The sequence below is a fragment of the Vipera ursinii genome, assembly GCF_947247035.1.
Source record: "Vipera ursinii genome assembly, chromosome: 9".
NCBI lineage: Eukaryota > Metazoa > Chordata > Lepidosauria > Squamata > Viperidae > Vipera > Vipera ursinii.
This window is the reverse complement of record NC_139523.1, coordinates 20,263,773-20,280,517: the sequence shown is the minus strand read 5'-3', so window position 1 is coordinate 20,280,517 and position 16,745 is coordinate 20,263,773. Positions and strand designations below refer to the sequence as shown.

General features: G+C 45.1%; 1 protein-coding gene across 1 annotated transcript; it reads left to right on the top strand.

Annotated features, from left to right (window-relative positions):
- Window positions 1-3,392: 3,392 nt before the first annotated feature.
- LOC310644327 (interferon-inducible GTPase 5-like) lies at window positions 3,393-9,897 on the top strand. Its single transcript, XM_083369200.1, has 2 exons — window positions 3,393-3,707; window positions 8,249-9,897. The coding sequence occupies exon 2, from the start codon at window positions 8,262-8,264 to the stop codon at window positions 9,480-9,482; it is 1,221 nt and encodes a 406-aa protein (XP_083225326.1). The 5' UTR covers window positions 3,393-3,707; window positions 8,249-8,261; the 3' UTR covers window positions 9,483-9,897.
- The last annotated feature ends 6,848 nt before the right edge of the window (window positions 9,898-16,745 follow it).

Genomic DNA, 16,745 nt, shown 5'->3' with positions numbered 1-16,745 from the left:
GCGCGCTCCCGCCTTTCCAGTGCACGTGCACGTGAGTGGGTGGCGGGGAGACCCGCTCGTCGTCTCCAAATAAAGCTCCCCGCTGGAAACCTTTCGCCCCCCCCCCCCAATGCCAGCTTCCCCGGGAGCCCCTGAGGTCACTTTCTAATTTTATACGGGTGCGGAAAAAGACGGGGGTGGGTGGGAGAGGGGGTTGCAAAAGGAGGCTATGCTGGCTGAGGAATTCTGGGAGTTGAAGTCCACAAGTTGTCAAGGTTGCAGAGCCCTGGGTTAGGCAGCCTAGCGGCCCTAGAGGCTGTTATTTGAATATAGATCTTTTTAACCTTTATATTTGAATGAAATGTCAATGTTGTTGTTAGCTGCGAAGTCGTGTGCGACCCATCGCGACCCCATGGATAATGTTCCTCCAGGCCTTTCCGTCCTCTTCCATCTTCTGGAGTCCATTTAGGCTCACGCCTACTGCTTCAGTGACTCCATCCAGCCACCTCATTCTCTGTCGTCCCCTTCTTCTCTTGCCCTCAACCTTTCCCAGCATGAGGCTCTTCTCCAGTGAGTCCTTCCTTCTCATTAGGTGGCCAAAGTATTTGAGTTTTAGCTTCAGGATCTGGCCTTCTAAAGAGCAGTCAGGGTTGATCTCCTTCTAGGACTGACCGGTTTGATCGCCTTGCAGTCCAACCATAGTTCAAAGGCCTCCATTCTTTGTCGCTCAGCCTTTCTTATGGTCCAGCTTTCACTGCCATACATTGCAACTGGGAAGACCATAGCCTTGACTATACGCACTTTTGTTGACAGGGTGATGTCTCTGCTTTTTAGTGTGCTGTCTAGATTTGCCATGGCTTTCCTCCTGAGGAGCAAGCGTCTTTTAATTTCTTGGCTATAGTCTCCATCTGCAGTGATCTTGGAGCCCAGGAAAATAAAATCTGTCACTACCTCCATTTCTTCCCCATCTATTTGCCAGGAATTGAGAGGGCCGGAAATGTCAATATATATATGTATACAGCTAATCCATGTACGGTGTGCCCTGCGCTAAATAACCATATTTATTCATGGTTTCAGGGTGGCTTATCGGTTCAGCCGTTATGAATTGTTTCCCTTTGTGCTATTATTACTGTGTATAAGTACAAGTAATCTTTGACTTATGGCCAGAATTGAGAGGACAATTTCTATTAATAAGCAAGCTGGTTATTAAGTGAGACATGCCCAATTTTGTGAATTTTTTTGCCATGTGACCTTGAGGATCCTGCAATGGTCGGAAATGTGAGGACCAGCTGTAGGTCACTTTTTTCAGTGCTATTATGGTTGTTAGTCATCAAAATAACCCTCTTCCCTGAGAAACATTAAAACAAAAAAAAAATATTAAAACCACAAAAAGTTAAATGCAGTAAAGGATAAAGCTTAACCTGTTGAACATTTGTAAAAACTCAATTCTTTCCCCCAAATAATAATAATAATAATAATAATAATAATAATAATAATAATAATAATAATAATAATAATGGATTAAATCCCACTGAGTTTCTCAAAGCATCATTCATGTTTTCTTTCTGCCCCACTGAAATTAATAAGATTTTTTTAAAGCCACGTATTGTTGGTTGAAATGTAATGAATGTTTCTAGTCCTCTTTGAGGTAAAAGATCAAGGTGGAAACACTGGTGGCTAAAGCTTGAAATTCTCTTCTCATTTCAAGATTTTTTTTCATCTTCGGACAAAAATGTCATTTGGTATCCTAGGACGGATCGTATTATAAAGCCACTGACTGTGACTGTAAAAGCCCCTCTGATCTCTTAATTGTTTTAAAAGCCTCCTCCACTAGGGGGCGGTGTGGCGGCTCAGTGGTTAAGACACTGGGCTTGTCGGCTGGATGTTTGAGACCCCGGCGCCACGCGATGGGGTGAGCTCCTGTCCTCGCTCCGATTCCTGCCAACCTAGCGATTCAAAAGCATGGAAATGCGAATAGATAGACAGGTACGTACCACTTCTGTGGGAAGGTCATGCTGTGAGGTCATGCTGGCCACATGGCCATGGTCAGCACTGGCTCAATAGCCTTGAAACGGAGATGAGCACCATTCTGGAAAGTCAGCAATGACCAGTGGAGTAAAATCCCACAGGAACTCCTTTACCTTTTTTTGTGTGTTTTTTTTTTACCTCCACTAAATCGATTCTTCCACAGTGCTGACTTTTGTTCCAAGGATGGAAACATCTAAGGGCCAATCTGCATCATTCATACTGCTAAAAAAAAAAAGAAAAAAAAAAAGGGAGCAGCCGAAATTGGGAGCAGCTGTTCTTTGGAAAAGGCTGGTCATCCGTGGCCCCGATTTGGCACACCAACCGCTCTCCTGTAAAAGGCTCTGAAACTGGCTTCCGGTTTTTCAACAAGCAACATTTTGGACCTTCTGGATTTGAAGGTTTTACACAAATTTTGCTCAGAGGTTTAAACATGGAAAGACCCCCTCCTCCATTGCAACAGAGCATCTGAAAGACACTGCCCGTTTGGAAAATGTGTGCAGCGTCCTCAGTTAACCCCGCTCGACCTTTTCAGCCTGTGGAAGCCGATCTCGGCTGGGAAAACTTTATACCTCTCTGGAGAGACGCCCTCTCTTGTTCTTTCAACAGCGGCAAAAAGCTTTCTCGAATATCAAGAGAGTTGTCATCATTGGGTCCAGGGGAGGGGGGAAGACAGAGCAAGTAAGAGTTCATGTAGTCCTCGCTTAATGACCACAGTTGGGACTGGCGACTCCATCCCTTAAGTGGCACAGTTGCTAAGTAAGAGATCACATCAGCCTGGTAGAATTAAGTCCTCACTTCCGTTGTGCTTAAAATTGAGACACTTTGCGACCCTGGTGTAGGACAGGGGTCCTCAACCTTGGAAACCTTGAAGACCTGTGGACTTCAACTCCCAGAATTCCTCAGCCAGCTTTGCCCAGGTTGAGGACCCCTGATGCAGGAGATGGCCAGACTGAGTCCCAGGAGTCAAACGTGTCATTAGTCTTGAGTCCCTTCACATCCACCAGAGATCTAAGCCCAGTCCACTTGAATTCCATGGACTCTTTTTCTACCAATTTTGTGTGTGTGTGTGTCTCTGTGTGTGTGTCCAGCTCTTAAAAAGCAACAAATGCAGGTAAACATCACAGACTGGGATGACGTTAAAATAAGCAGATTTTTTTTTTGCAAGCAACTTTTTTTTTTTGCAATGTTCTCTCTCTGGTTGCATGGATCCTTTTGGAGCGCATGGCCTTTGCAGTGGGAAGATCAACCCGAATCGAATAAAGCTCCTATTTCGCGGTGTTCCGAACTGGTCTGCAGTTCCCCCCTACCCCCCAAGGACGAAGAAACGGAGCCACTCCGGATTTACCCCAACCTGGATTCCGTTCAGGATGCCGTCCAGCGTTGCTCCTTGGGAGAAACTCGGCAGCCACCTCCCCCTTTCCGCCGCCCGGCCAGCAGCTCCGCCTTCTCCAGGGCCGCTTTCTCTTTCTTTTCCCCTTCATCCGAGCTGAGGGCCGCCCATCTGGAGCTGCCTTTCACGGGGACTCCCTGGCTCGGAAGGGCGTTCGTCTGGCGGCGGGAGATCCCGTTCGATCCAGAAGGAGAAGCGTGGAGCTTTCGGATTCCGGGGACCCCCAAGCTGCGGAGGATCGCGCGCATCTCTTTTAATTCGCGGCTCCTGCAAGAAAGACGCAAAGGCGGCTGCGAGGATCCTTTAAGAGGTGAGTCGGGGGGGGGGGTGTCGGATTTTTTATTTTATTTTATTTTATTTTTATTTTTATTCCATTTATATCCCGCCCTTCTCCGAAGACTCAGGGCGGCTTACAAGCTTAGCATTTTCCCTGCTGGTGCGGTAAATTGGCGACAAGTCAGCAACGGGCAGTCCTCTACATAGGACCGTCCAGCGTTACAAAGCCACTGTGGGGGGGGGAACTTGACTTACGGCCGGTTTGTCACGGTTATGACCCCCCATCCCCACGGCCACGTGATCAAACTTTGGGTGCTTGGCAACCGGCCTGCACTGACCGAGGTTTCCGGTATCCTGGAGTCCTCGGATTGTCATTTGCAACTTTCTTAAGAGAGCTTCGGACAAGCCAAGTTAACGGGGGGAGAAGCCAGATTCGCTTACTGACCGCGTGATGCGCTTAACAACGGGAGCGATTCGCTGCAAAACCATGGCAAAAAGATTGCAAAGCAGCGCGTGTGACTCACCACTGCCAGGCTTAGCGAGGGGATTTCGAGAATAATCTGTAGTTTGTGTGTGTGTGTGTGTGTGTGTGTGTGTGTGTAAAAAAAACGAGTGTAATGTGCTTTTCTGGAGGAGGACAGAGTGGGCTGCATTGGGCGAGTGCAGAGAAAGTGGGTGAGGTTTTTAAAATAGTTTGCAATGTTCTTTGGCCTGGATTGGCTTCTTTGTGGGCTGGCGCTGCCAGGCTTGGATGCTCTTTCAGTGTTAACAAAAAGTAGCACAACCTTCTCTTGTTTTTTTTGGGGGGGGGCATGGGTGTGCCCCGTGAACGGGACGGGTGGATACTATAAACTGAGTAACTGTAGGAGGAAAATGTAGGCGGAAAATCTCAGTGCATTTAAAGAGCTGCTGGAAAAGGAACAAAAGGAGCGGTCACTGGGAGAGAAAGTGGGCAGACATTTGCAGGCCTGGAGGAAAAACAAAGTTTTTTTTATTCAAAGAAGTGAACTTTGGCACAAGCTGTGAGGACATTCTGATCAAGTATGGCCTAGGCCAGGGTTTAGGAAGAGATTTGTGGTATCCGAAGCAGAACATCCAGATTCGGTCACAGCTTTGTTCCATATATAGCAGGGATCTCCAACCCCCGGTCTGTGGACCAGTACTGGGCCGCGGCATGCCAGCAACAGGTCTGCACAAACAAAGAAAGCCCCATCCGTAGGATGCAGGCAGCACCCAAAAGCACGTGCCCTCCGGTCCGCAGAAAAACCTCTCTCCACGGAACCGGTCCCTGGTGCCCAAAAGGTTGGGGACCTCTGATGTATAGCATCAACCTTGCAAACTCTCAAGCTTCCACTTTTTGCTATGTATTCAAAATGGACAATGATTAATATGGTTGTTAGTTCCCAGGGGTTGTCTCTAAAGTTGTGATCGTATCAGTAGATTCTGGTTAGGACAGGTTTTCAGCGTAGCCGAGACCTTCCTAAATACAATTCTCAAGCTTCAAGCTAGGCTGATGAGATTAAAACGTAAGCAATATATTTGCTTCACAGCCTAGCATGTCTTCTCACAGTTCCGTAAAAACAATAAGCTCTTTTTCCCACATCCCCTATTTGGGTCGGGGCCGGATGCTGAGGCCCGTGAAGAACAACCCCAGATGTGAGGTGCAGATTTTGTTTCCTTTTATTGAAGCCAAAATGTCAAGGAACCTCAAACCACGGAAGGTCTATACATTTTTACTAAAGTGAAAGGCGGGATAAGGTGGGCTATTTTAAAAAATAAATCTTCTAATTAAACATTTTAGTAATGATCTAACAATTATTCTCTTGGTCTCTAGCCATTCTGATTCCTAAGCCTTGGCTAATAAATGCTTCAGGAGTTATCTAATACACATTCTATTTGCTCCAGGCCATCTCTGTTCCTAGCTTCTAGCTGAGCTATTTTTGATGTTGTTGTTAGTTGCGAAGTCGTGTCCAACCCACCGCGACCCCATGGGCAACGTTCCTCCAGGCCTTCCTGTCCTCTACCATCTTCTGGAGTCCATTTAGGCTTATGCCTACTGCTTGAGTGACTCCATCCAGCCACCTCCTTCTCTGTCGTCCCCTTCTTCTATTGCCCTCAACCTTTCCCAGCATTAGGCTCTTCTCCAGTGAATCCTTCCTTCTCATTAGGTGGCCAAAGTCTTTGAGCTTCAACTTCAGGATCTGGCCTTCTAAAGAGCAGTCAGGTTGATCTCCTCTAGGACTATACAAGATGCCTAACGTTTCTGTTATTTTTATCAGCTTTCCAACCACCCAGAATTGTTACAAGCTTTACACGTGCAATTCCCTGTGAATAAGCATTCTTAGTTCTTGCCAGACAAATTCCGTAATTATAGGCTTCCCAGCTTCCTTTTCATAATCTTGCTTTGTTTTGGCAGACAGCCCATCAGTAGGTCCATCAGAACTTTGAACAACGAACGGAGATAAAATATTCAGATCATCAGCTTGGCAATTGATCCCAATCTGATCTAGATAAGAAATTCTCTCCTGAAGGGCTTTAACTGATTGCTCGCCTATTATTATCTTTAAAAGGAGATAAGATCTAGTGGGCTATCCTGTCTAGTGGTTAAGGTTTAGTTTTAGGTTTAGGTTTTATTTAATTTATATACCGCCCTTCTCCCTGGGGACTCAGGGCGGTTCACAGGGCATATATAATTACGATACAAAAGTTAAAATAAGATTAAACCAATGCCCAAATAAAAACAATAATACAATAATAAAAACAACTATTTTAAAAACCCATATTCCCCCATCAGGCCAGACCAGCTAATTCGAATAAATGGGTCTTCAGGCCGCGACGGAAGGTTCGGAGGTCTGATGTCATCCGGAGCTCCACCGGCAGTTGATTCCAAAGTGCCGGAGCGCCCACAGAGAAGGCCCTCACCCTGGGGGCCGCCAGTCGGCATTCTCTGACCGGAGGCACCCTGAGGAGGCACTCCCTGTGGGAACGCACAGGGCGGAGGGGAGTTGACGCCGGCAGCAGGTGGTCCCTGAGGTAACCCGGACCCATGCCATGTAAGGACTTGAAGATCATAACCAAGGCACCAGGTTAGAAAGCAGGAGGCTGTGGGTTCAAGTCCCGCCTTAGCCCTGAAAGCCAGCTTGGGTGATCCTGGGCTCTCCGCCCAACCCACTCCGTAGAGTTGTTGTTGTGGGGAAAATAAGAGGAGGAAGGTGTGTTGGCTATGTTTGCCACCTTGAGTAATTTGTAAAAATAACTTGAGATTGTAGAGACTGCTCTTTCAAATCAGCCATGCAATGACTAAAGCTGTCCTGCAGAGGGAGCTATTGCCCAATCCACATTTTATTATTATTTATTTTATTTATTTATTAAATTTTTATACCGCCCTTCTCCCGAAGGACTCAGGGCGGTCACCGGTACAGGGCAATAAATATCAAAATATAAATACAAAAGTTAAAAAACAAGTTAAAAAGGATTAAATAATTATGCCCAATATAATACAATAATAAAACTGTGTTAAAACTAAATCCAACCCCTAACCCATCAGACCAGGCCAGATTGTTCAAATAAATAAGTTTTTAAATGTCTGTCTGTGTGTGTGTGTGTGTATACATACATATATGGGACACGGTGGCTCAGTGGGTTAGGATGCTGAGCTTGTCGATCAGAAGGTAGGCAGTTTGGCGGGTCGAATCCCAAGTGCCGCGTAACTGAGTGAGCGCCTGTTACTTGTCCCAGCTTCTGCCAACCTAGCAGTTCGAAAGCACGTAAAAATGCAAGTAGAAAAATAGGGACCACTCCGGTGGGAAGGTAACAGTGTTCCGTGTGCCTTTGGCATCTAGTCATGCCGGCCACTTGACAAGCGCTGGCTCTTCGGCTTTGAAACGGAGATGAGCACCAGCCCCTAGAGTTGGAAACGACTAGCACGCATGTACGGGGGAACCTTTACCTTTACCTTTACATATATATATATAGATGTTTTCTTAATAATTTTAAAAATACGAATCCTAGGCATATTTACTTAAAGTATAAAATCTTCGAACACCAGAATGGATAAAACAGTAGTTTATTGCTAAAAGATCATAACAAGCAATAAAAAGTAGCTGTTTAAAGTACCGGTAGATTAGGTAGATATACTTTAAACAGTTACTTTTTATTGCTTGTTATGATCTTTTAGCAATAAATGACTGTTTTATCCATCCATATATCCATATCTAAATTATATGTATAAATAAATATAAATATAAATGCAAATAAATAGAAAAGAAAAGCATTGTGGTGGCCTAGTGGTGAAAATGCTCTCCTCCCACTCTGAAGGTTGAGAGTTCAATCCTAGATAGTGGCAGATTTTTCTCTCTTAGGGTGCAAAAATAATAATAATAATAATAAATCTGCTGTCAACACCATGTAGTTGTCACGAAGGGCATCTGATCAGTAAATGCTCAACTCCATCCAGTTGCCTCCATTATACCCTGAACAGGGACTACAGGGTTTTAAAAAGGGAGGTTTTTTTTTTAAAAAAAATAGCTTGTAAAGAAAGAAACTTGATTTCCCTGTTGTCTTCTATTCTTTCAGCTGAGCTTCCACCATGGACATCCGGGAGGAGGACCTAAGAGAGATGGCCTCTGTTATCCAATCCAAAGTTGTTCTGGAGGTGTCTTCTCAAGTCCAGTCACTCCTGGATTCTCTAGAAACCACCACACTAAACATTGCAGTGACGGGTGAAGGTGGGGCTGGCAAGTCCACCTTCATCAATGCCGTGTTGGGGATCGGCAATGGTGACTTCTGTGCGGCCAAAACTGGCGTGGTTGAGACGACTGCTTCACCCACCCCTTATCGTCACCCTCATCTGCCCCGTGTCCAGCTTTGGGACTTGCCAGGCATTGGTACCCCTTCATTCCAAGCCAAAAAATATCTGCAGCTGGTGAGGTTTGAGAGATACGATTTCTTCATCATTTTAGCGTCTGAACGTTTTCGAGAGAACCACGCTGAGCTGGCTCGGGCCGTGGCAAGCATGGGCAAACGTTTCTACTTCGTCCGTTCCAAGATAGACCAGGACCTGAGGGCTTCCCAACAACGAAGACCAAGCTTTTTCCAGGAAGTTCAAGTGCTGCAGCAAATGGAGGCAGACTGTACCCGCCAGCTCCAGAAGGAAGGCCTGGAGAACCCCAAGGTTTTCTTGATCTCCAGCTTCTATTTGCAGAGATTTGATTTCCAGCGCTTGCAGGATACTCTGGCTGAAGAGCTGGAGGGTCACAAGAGGCACACCCTGCTGCTTTCCTTTCCATCCGTCACCGCTGCAGCTGTGCAGAAGAAGAAGAGTGCGCTGCGCCAGCACATCTGGAAGAAGGCGCTGCTGGCATGTGTTATTTCAGCCCTGCCTGGCCATCCGTTCCACCTCAACGTCCCCATGCTCATGAAGACTCTCCAGAAATACCAGCAGCATTTTGGGTTGGATGGTGCTTCTTTGGAGACCTTGGCCATCACGGTCTCAAAACCCTGTTGTGAATTGAAAAATCAAGTGTGTTCAACATTCGCAAGAGACTTTTCAGAGAATGCCGTCCAGGCGGTTTTGAACCAAGCTGCAGTCTGCGGGCAGGTGGCGGCCACAGTGGTGAAGAGCCAGGTGCCCATTTTCAACAACTTGGTAGCAGGGGCCATCTCGTTTGTGGCTGCCTATTATTTGTTGCACACTGCTCTGGATAGCCTTGCAGAAGATGCGCAGAGCGTCTTGGAAAGAGCATATGGCTTGGAGACAGAGGTCCAGGGCTCCATTTGTTATCCTTCACTGGGCTTCGCCCGTGAATGAAGGTGATCAAGAACACCACTCAAAGTTGCTTGGAGATGGACAAGTGTGTGTTTTCTCTCTTGGTGCTTCTTGTTTTCCCCATGTGGTCAAACTGGCCAGGAGAACATAGTCAAGATTGGTGTCCGCCTATCATATGAAGAGAAACCACCCCCCACTCTCCTCCCAAAGCTTATTGAGATAAATCTTCAAATAGTGACACTACATAAACCGGGAAGATTCTTTGCACTTCTTTAGCTGTAGCAGATTTGATTATTGGGAGGAGTTTACTGCTTTTTTGTATCATGGACTGGTTCTCAGAATCTTTTCTATAGTAGCAACCTTTTGAAATTAAAAATGCTCAGAAATCTCTTGTTGTCTCAGTGGGTCATTCAATTATTTTACAGGTACATCGATAGACCAGTTTTTTGATCCTTACCTCCTTATCTGCTTTCAGTATACCTGTAATAAAAACCACCCATGCCGGACTTACTAATCAAGCAAGCCATCTTTTGAGGAAGACATTCACACAATTGCTATTTGCCTGAATGGCTTGAAAGCAAATCGCCGTGAAGCAACTGTGGAGGTTAACAAAGTGTGCACATTTGCAGTCAGGATGTACGCTGTTTGGATGAATGCTCAAGTTTAAAATGCAAATTTTCAAATTTAACGGGTTCAGGAGTTTTTCTAATGTGGGTTGGTGAGGGTGGAAAGGTAACCAGAATTTCTCATTGAGAGCTGAATGCACCTACAAAGCGTGGAAGGGTACGACAATTCAGATGGAAAAATGTTTGCAATCTTGAACAGGTCCCAGACGTGCTTTTTTTCAGGAGGCAACTGGACTTTCTTGTTTTTCTTTGAAGACGTTTCGCTTCTTATTCAAGAAGCTTCTTCGGCTCTGACTGGATGGTGGGGGAAAGGAAGGATTTATACTCCTTGCAGAGAGCTGGTCATTTGCCTTCTTTTAGAGCAGGGGTGTCAAACTCAATTTTATTGAGGGCCACATCAGCATTGCAGTTGCCCTCAAGGGGCCGGGTGGGTATGGCCAGGGTGGGTGTGGCCTACTGGGTGGGCGTGGCTAGAGTGCGTATGGCCTACTGGGTGGGCGTGGCCAGCTCTACATCGTTCGCATCGAGGGTGCCTATGGGGGCCTGGGCAGGAGTGGGACAGATCTGAGGGTCTCTGGCAGAAGGAGGGTCTCTGGGCCAGGGCCAAGGCAGCGGGGGCCGTTCCCTCACTGTTTCCAGGATGGCTTCGCGGGCCGCATGAAACCACTTCGCGGGCCGGATCCGGCCCCCGGGCCTTGTGTTTGACATGTCTGTTTTAGAGAGTCGTTGAGGCCTCTTGGAGGTTTACCTGTGTCCTCGGGGGGCACCTGAGTGGTGCAAAAGGGGGTGGAGCCTTCTTGGCTGCAAGATGTTTTTTTGCCCCAGGTCCCTTCACCGTTGAAGACAGGAGCAAGCTGTTGGGGATGTTGTCTGAATCCCAAACTGAAGCGCAGATGGTTCCTGTAGTCTGCAGTATTTTCTGGAAATCCGTTCATACTCCCGCACCGTTCGAAGGGCGCTCATCCCAAAGTGCATAGCTAACGGCGCGGGAGTATCTAAAAGTATGCAAATGACCAGCGGTCTGCAAGGCTTATAAATCCTTCCCTTCCCCACCATCCAGTCAGAGCTGAAGAAGCTTCTGGGATTGAGAAGCAAAACATCTTCCAAGAAAAACAAAAAAGTCCCTTTGCCTCCTGAAAAAAAAGCACCTTTGGGACAGCCGTGACCTGAGGGCTGACAACGTTGAACATTAAAGATGAGCCTTGGTGGAGCAGTGGGCTAATGCCTCCTTAAGTAACACCAGCTGCCTGCAATTAGTGCAGGTTCGCATCCCACCAGGCTCAAGGTTGACTCAGCCTTCCATCCTTCCGAGGTAGGTAAAATGAGGACCCAGATTGTTGGGGGCAATTAAGCTGACTTTGTAATAATGCCGCTTGGGAGGGGGGGCAAAAGCCCTAATAAGCAGGCATATACATAGAATGAAGGCTATTGCTAAGCACATTGGTTTGTGCTTAAATTGTAAGCCGCCCTGAGTCTTCGGAGAAGGGCGGGATATAAATGGGATTAAAATAAAATAAAAATAAAATATTTCCATCCAGATAATCCTCAATTACAAAATTTCTGTTGCTAAGCAAGGCCATTGTTAAGTGGCTTTCTCCTGCTTGATGATCTTTTTTGCCACGGTTGTTGGGCAAATCACTGCCGTTGTAAAGTGAATCTTGTGGTTGTTAAACGAAGCTGGCTTCCCCCCCCCCCCGCTGACTTTGCTTGTTGGAAGCAGGCTGGGAAAATTACAAATGGGTGATTGCAAGACTCCGGAACGGTGCAACTTGTCTTAAATATAAGCCAGTTGCTAAGCGCTCCCAATTTTGATTTGTGCGTAAGCGGCAATGGTCGTAATTGTGAAAACTGGTCATAAGTCACTTTTTTTTTTAGTGCCGTTGTGTCGCTAAATGAATGGCTGTAAGTTGAGAACTACCTGTATCTCATTTTTAATGCAGTTTCGTTATTAACAAAAAATATAAATGAATGAAATACAAATGAATATTCCAAATCGGCTTCTGGTAAAAAAGAAAAAAAAAAGAAAAAGGATTTTTCTTCTCAGGTTTCACTAGATGGCAGAGCAGATTTTCTATTTGCTCTCCAGTGCAAAACATTGAATTAACCCAAGAAGATTGTGGCACTCACTGATCACCTGACTCAAAGGTTAAAGTTGGATCTTCAAAGCGGTTTAAGATTTTTTTTACTTCTAACAAAAAAGAAACTATTAGAATAGGAGCTGGAAGGGACCTTGGAGGTCTTCTAGTCCAGCCCCTTGCTCAAGCAGGAGGACGTATACCATCTCAGACAGTTGATTGTCCAGTCTCTTCTTAAAAACCTCCAGTGATGGAGCGTCCACGATTTCTGGAGGCAAGCTGTTCCACTGGTTGATTGTCCTCACTGTCAGGAAGTTTCTCCTTAATTCCAGGTTGATTCTCTCTTTGGTCAGCTTCCAACTGTTGTTTCTTGTCCTCCCCTCTGGTGGTTTGGAGAATAATTTGACTCCCCTCTTCTTTGTGGCAGCCCCTCAAATACCGGAATACTGCTATCATGTCCCCACTAGTCCATCTTTCCATACCGGATTCCTGCAGTCGTTCTTTCGGGAGGTACATTAAAAAGGTCTCGAATTATATTTAAATGAGGCCAGTCATCTTATTTGGAGGAACTGCAGTGGAAAACATTTAGTAATTCTGATTTTGGATGAATTCACCCTTGGCGTATAATGGCGGCAGGGTTCCTTCCTTAAGTTTCAACAAATGAGGTGAGAATAAGGTTGACTCAGCCTTCCATCCTTCCGAGGTAGGTAAAATGAGGACCCAGATTGTTGGGGGCAATAAGCTGACTTTGTAATAATGCCGCTTGGGGGGGGGGGGAAAGCCCTAATAAGCTAGAATGAAGGCTATTGCTAAGCACATTGGTTTGTGCTTAAATTGTAAGCCGCCCTGAGTCTTCGGAGAAGGGCGGGATATAAATGGGATTATAAATAAATAAATAAATAAATAAATAAATAAAAAGCTGCACTCATCCAGGGGTTTGAGAAACACTTCTAATAAAGTAAGAAAAATATTTCCTTTACAAGCCACAGGAAGAATACGTTGGAGTTAAGACCTGGAATTGGAGAGGGGGGCGGGGGAACCATATCTGCCCATAGAAGTGCACACGGAGAGCTTGTGAGTGTGGCCCTCAAAGAAAATTGTTACCAAACAGTCAAGTTTAATTAAGAGAGAAGAGAGAAATCATCAAATGCACGACGGGAGGGCCACACCTTTAATGTTTCAAATTGGAAATGAAATCGAATATAATTTCTGGAGTGGGGGTACAGAGGTCTGCAGACGTATGCAAAAAAAGGTCAATATATGAGCTGCAATTATGCAAATCAAGCCCCACTCCTTTTTTTATGTATTGCAGTTCCCATTCTGACCAACACACACAAACACGCACATCTCCAGACAATCCAAGGTCCTGTCGTGTTTGCTGTAAAAAAATGTCTTCATCCCACTTCAGAAAGGAATATAAGTTCCTGCCTTGTTGGTTACACCCTTGTAAGAAAATTCCATTGTCTGTTTTTTTTTAAAAAAATTTTTTTGAAGGAGCCAGCACATTCAAAAGTTGAACAAGGGCCATATTGGTGCAAAGAAGTTGACTTAATAATTAACCAACCAACAGGTGGGGCAGAAACAAATGGCCCCACGCAACTGAAAATTCAAGGAAGAGTCCCAGAAATGAGGGATTGTATTTGGAAGACGTTGCATAAATTGCCATCCAGATGGCCTACTCCGTAAGACCATTAACTTAAAAGACTCACTTTATCTAACTGGACTGGGGGTTCCAGCCATTTCTGGGTGATGATTGTTTATGCATTGACTAGTTCCTTTAATGTTCCAACCTGTAAAATGGGTGTCCATCCTTGGCAACTTTAAGACTTGTGGACTTCAACTCCCAGAATCCCCCAGAAAGCCATGGTCATTAGGTTGAATCCAGCTATCCCTGTTGACTTTGCTTTGTCAGACGTCAGCTGGGAAGACCACAGATGGTGATTATTTTACCATGGGATGTTGCAACTGTCAAAAATACATGCCGGTTGGCCAGCTGGCTGGGGAATTCTGGGAGTTGAAGTCCACATGTGTTAGAGTTAGCAAGGGTGAGAAACACTGCCCTAGATAGTTTTCGCATAACCAAACTGCTTCTTTTTAACAATGTTCCTTTGGATGAAAAGAGATCTTATTCCCTGGGCATGTCCAGAGACTAAAATAAATCACAAGGGACATCTGGATTTTTAGATGAAGATAGTCAACCTGTGATGTAATCCAACACTTGTTTCTCAACAATGGCTATCCAGATTTCCTGGGAAATCCCGGATGGATAATAGCATTTACCCTGTAAGCTGTCTCCATATCCTGAATAGCTGAAGATGTAATTACATGGGTTGGGAAAAAGGAACTCAAACTTACTGATATAGCTAATAGCAAAAATCCTATAAATAAATCAACAGAAGTAATTTATTACTGCCAGGTTTCTGCCCCAGTTGCAGTTTACCTGATTTATAACTGCCTTTTATGTCATCCTTATCAGAGCGAAACTACTTCCCTTATGCAGCATATGATTTCACAATCTTTCTGGGGCAAAGGATGAGATTTATCTACGTTCTGTTGTGGGGGAAGAACTTAGAAATTGGGCTGTCCAAATGACTTAGTGTCTCTTTATCGCGGGAGTTTAAATACATGGCTGTGGAAGCAGTACACACGACAAAAGCAGCCCGTAGGAAGCTCAACAAGCAGGAAGATCTGCACAGATAATGGGCGTTACCTTCTTCAAGATGACCTCATTGCCATCTGGAAGTGGGAAAGAGCAAGTGAAGCCCCAATATCCTTCCTGGTGAAGTCAGCAGAAACTTTCCCACTTCAGAGATCAGGGGGTTGGACTAGATGACCTCCAAGGTCCCTTTCAACTTCTTCTTCTTCTTCTTCTTCTTCTTCTTCTTCTTCTTCTTCTTCTTCTTCTTCTTCTTCTTCTTCTTCTTCTTCTTATTATTATTATTATTATTATTATTATTATTATTATTATTATTATTATTATTATTATTATTATTATTATTATACTTCAAATTGCCCAAATCAAATTGCTGGGTTCACAAGACATGCAGTCCTCAGAGAAATATTATTCTGCTTATACAGGGACCTGGTTTATGCTGGGAAATCTAGGACAGGGGTTTTCAAACTTGGCAACTTTAAGATGTGTGTGGACTTCCAACTCCCAGAATTCCTCAGCCAGCCCTTCAACTTCTGGGAGTTGAAGTCCACAAGTCTTAAAGTTGCCAAGTTTGAAGAACCTTGGTCTAGGAGGAGCCAACATCAGATACAGACTCTGAGACCAGGAATATCCATTACAGGTAGCCCTTGACTTACAATCATTCATTTAGTGACTGAAGGGACCAAAAAAAGTGACTTACGACCGTTTTTCACACTTTTCAACAGTCTTAAAGTTGCCAAGGATGGACACCCGTTTTACAGGTTGCCATAGAAATGTTGGGCTCAATTATGGTTGTAAGTCAAGGACTATCTGTTCAATAACAATGTGGCAATAGATGGGACTAGTCTCAATCCATCAGAGATAAGATTGGAACTTGGAGACTTACATATTTATAGATAAATGGTGAGGGGTGCCATTGTTGGTTTTCTGCTGGATTATGGATGTTTTCTGATATCTGTAATCAAACTAACTTAGCAAGAACTGTATCCTGTTAGTTTTCAAGTTTGAGTAATGGTCTGGGCCAGGGGTAGGCAACCTTGGCTCTTTTATGACTTGTGGACTTCAACTCCCAGAATTCTTGAGCCGGCATGGCTCAGCATGGAAATCTCTCCCTTTCCCCTCAGCATGGCTAGCTCAGGAATTCTGGGAGTTGAAGTCCACGAGTCATAAAGTGGCCTAGGCCTAGGCCAGGGGTAGGCAACCTTGGCTCTTTTATGACTCGTGGACTTCAACTCCCAGAATTCCCTCTCCCTTTCCCCTCAGCATGGCTGGCTCAGGAATTCTGGGAGTTAAAGTCCACGAGTCATAAAAGGTAAAGGTTGCCTACCCCTGGACTGGACGAAACTTTGCCCATCATCTAAGATGATTGTTGGGTTTATAACAGGCTGGATCACAATCCCATTTCAGCCAAGTCCCAAAGGTTGTGTGAACTTAGCCACTGGGATGGCCACGCAGTAATGGATGTTTTTGAGCAAGTCAGGCTAACACAATGTGTTCAGCTGAACCAAGGAAACCTGTCATGACACTTGAGTGTAAGGCAGTGTTTCACAATCTTGGCAACTTTAAGACTTCAACTCCCAGAATTCCCCAGCCAGCGTGCTAGGATAGGAGCAATGGAAGAAGGATGCAGAGATGCTTCCCCCAAACAAACACCCATCCCTCTATTTTTCACATCCCAACCCAAGGATACTTCTATAAAGCAGCAACTATTGTTTTGCAGAATCCAATCCGTGTCGGTCACCACGACCAGAAGTTTAGTTTTTCAAGCTTTTGGATTTGTGCTACAGCCCAACCTCTCTCTTACCAGAATGTGTGAGAGGCTTCAGCACGAGCCCAAAAGATCAGAAGGCTAAACATCTGGTCCCAGTGACCGACCCAGATTGGATCCCACAACATTAATCCCGGGACATGTATATTTTGCCTTCATTTGTGAGAACTATTATTTTGTTTG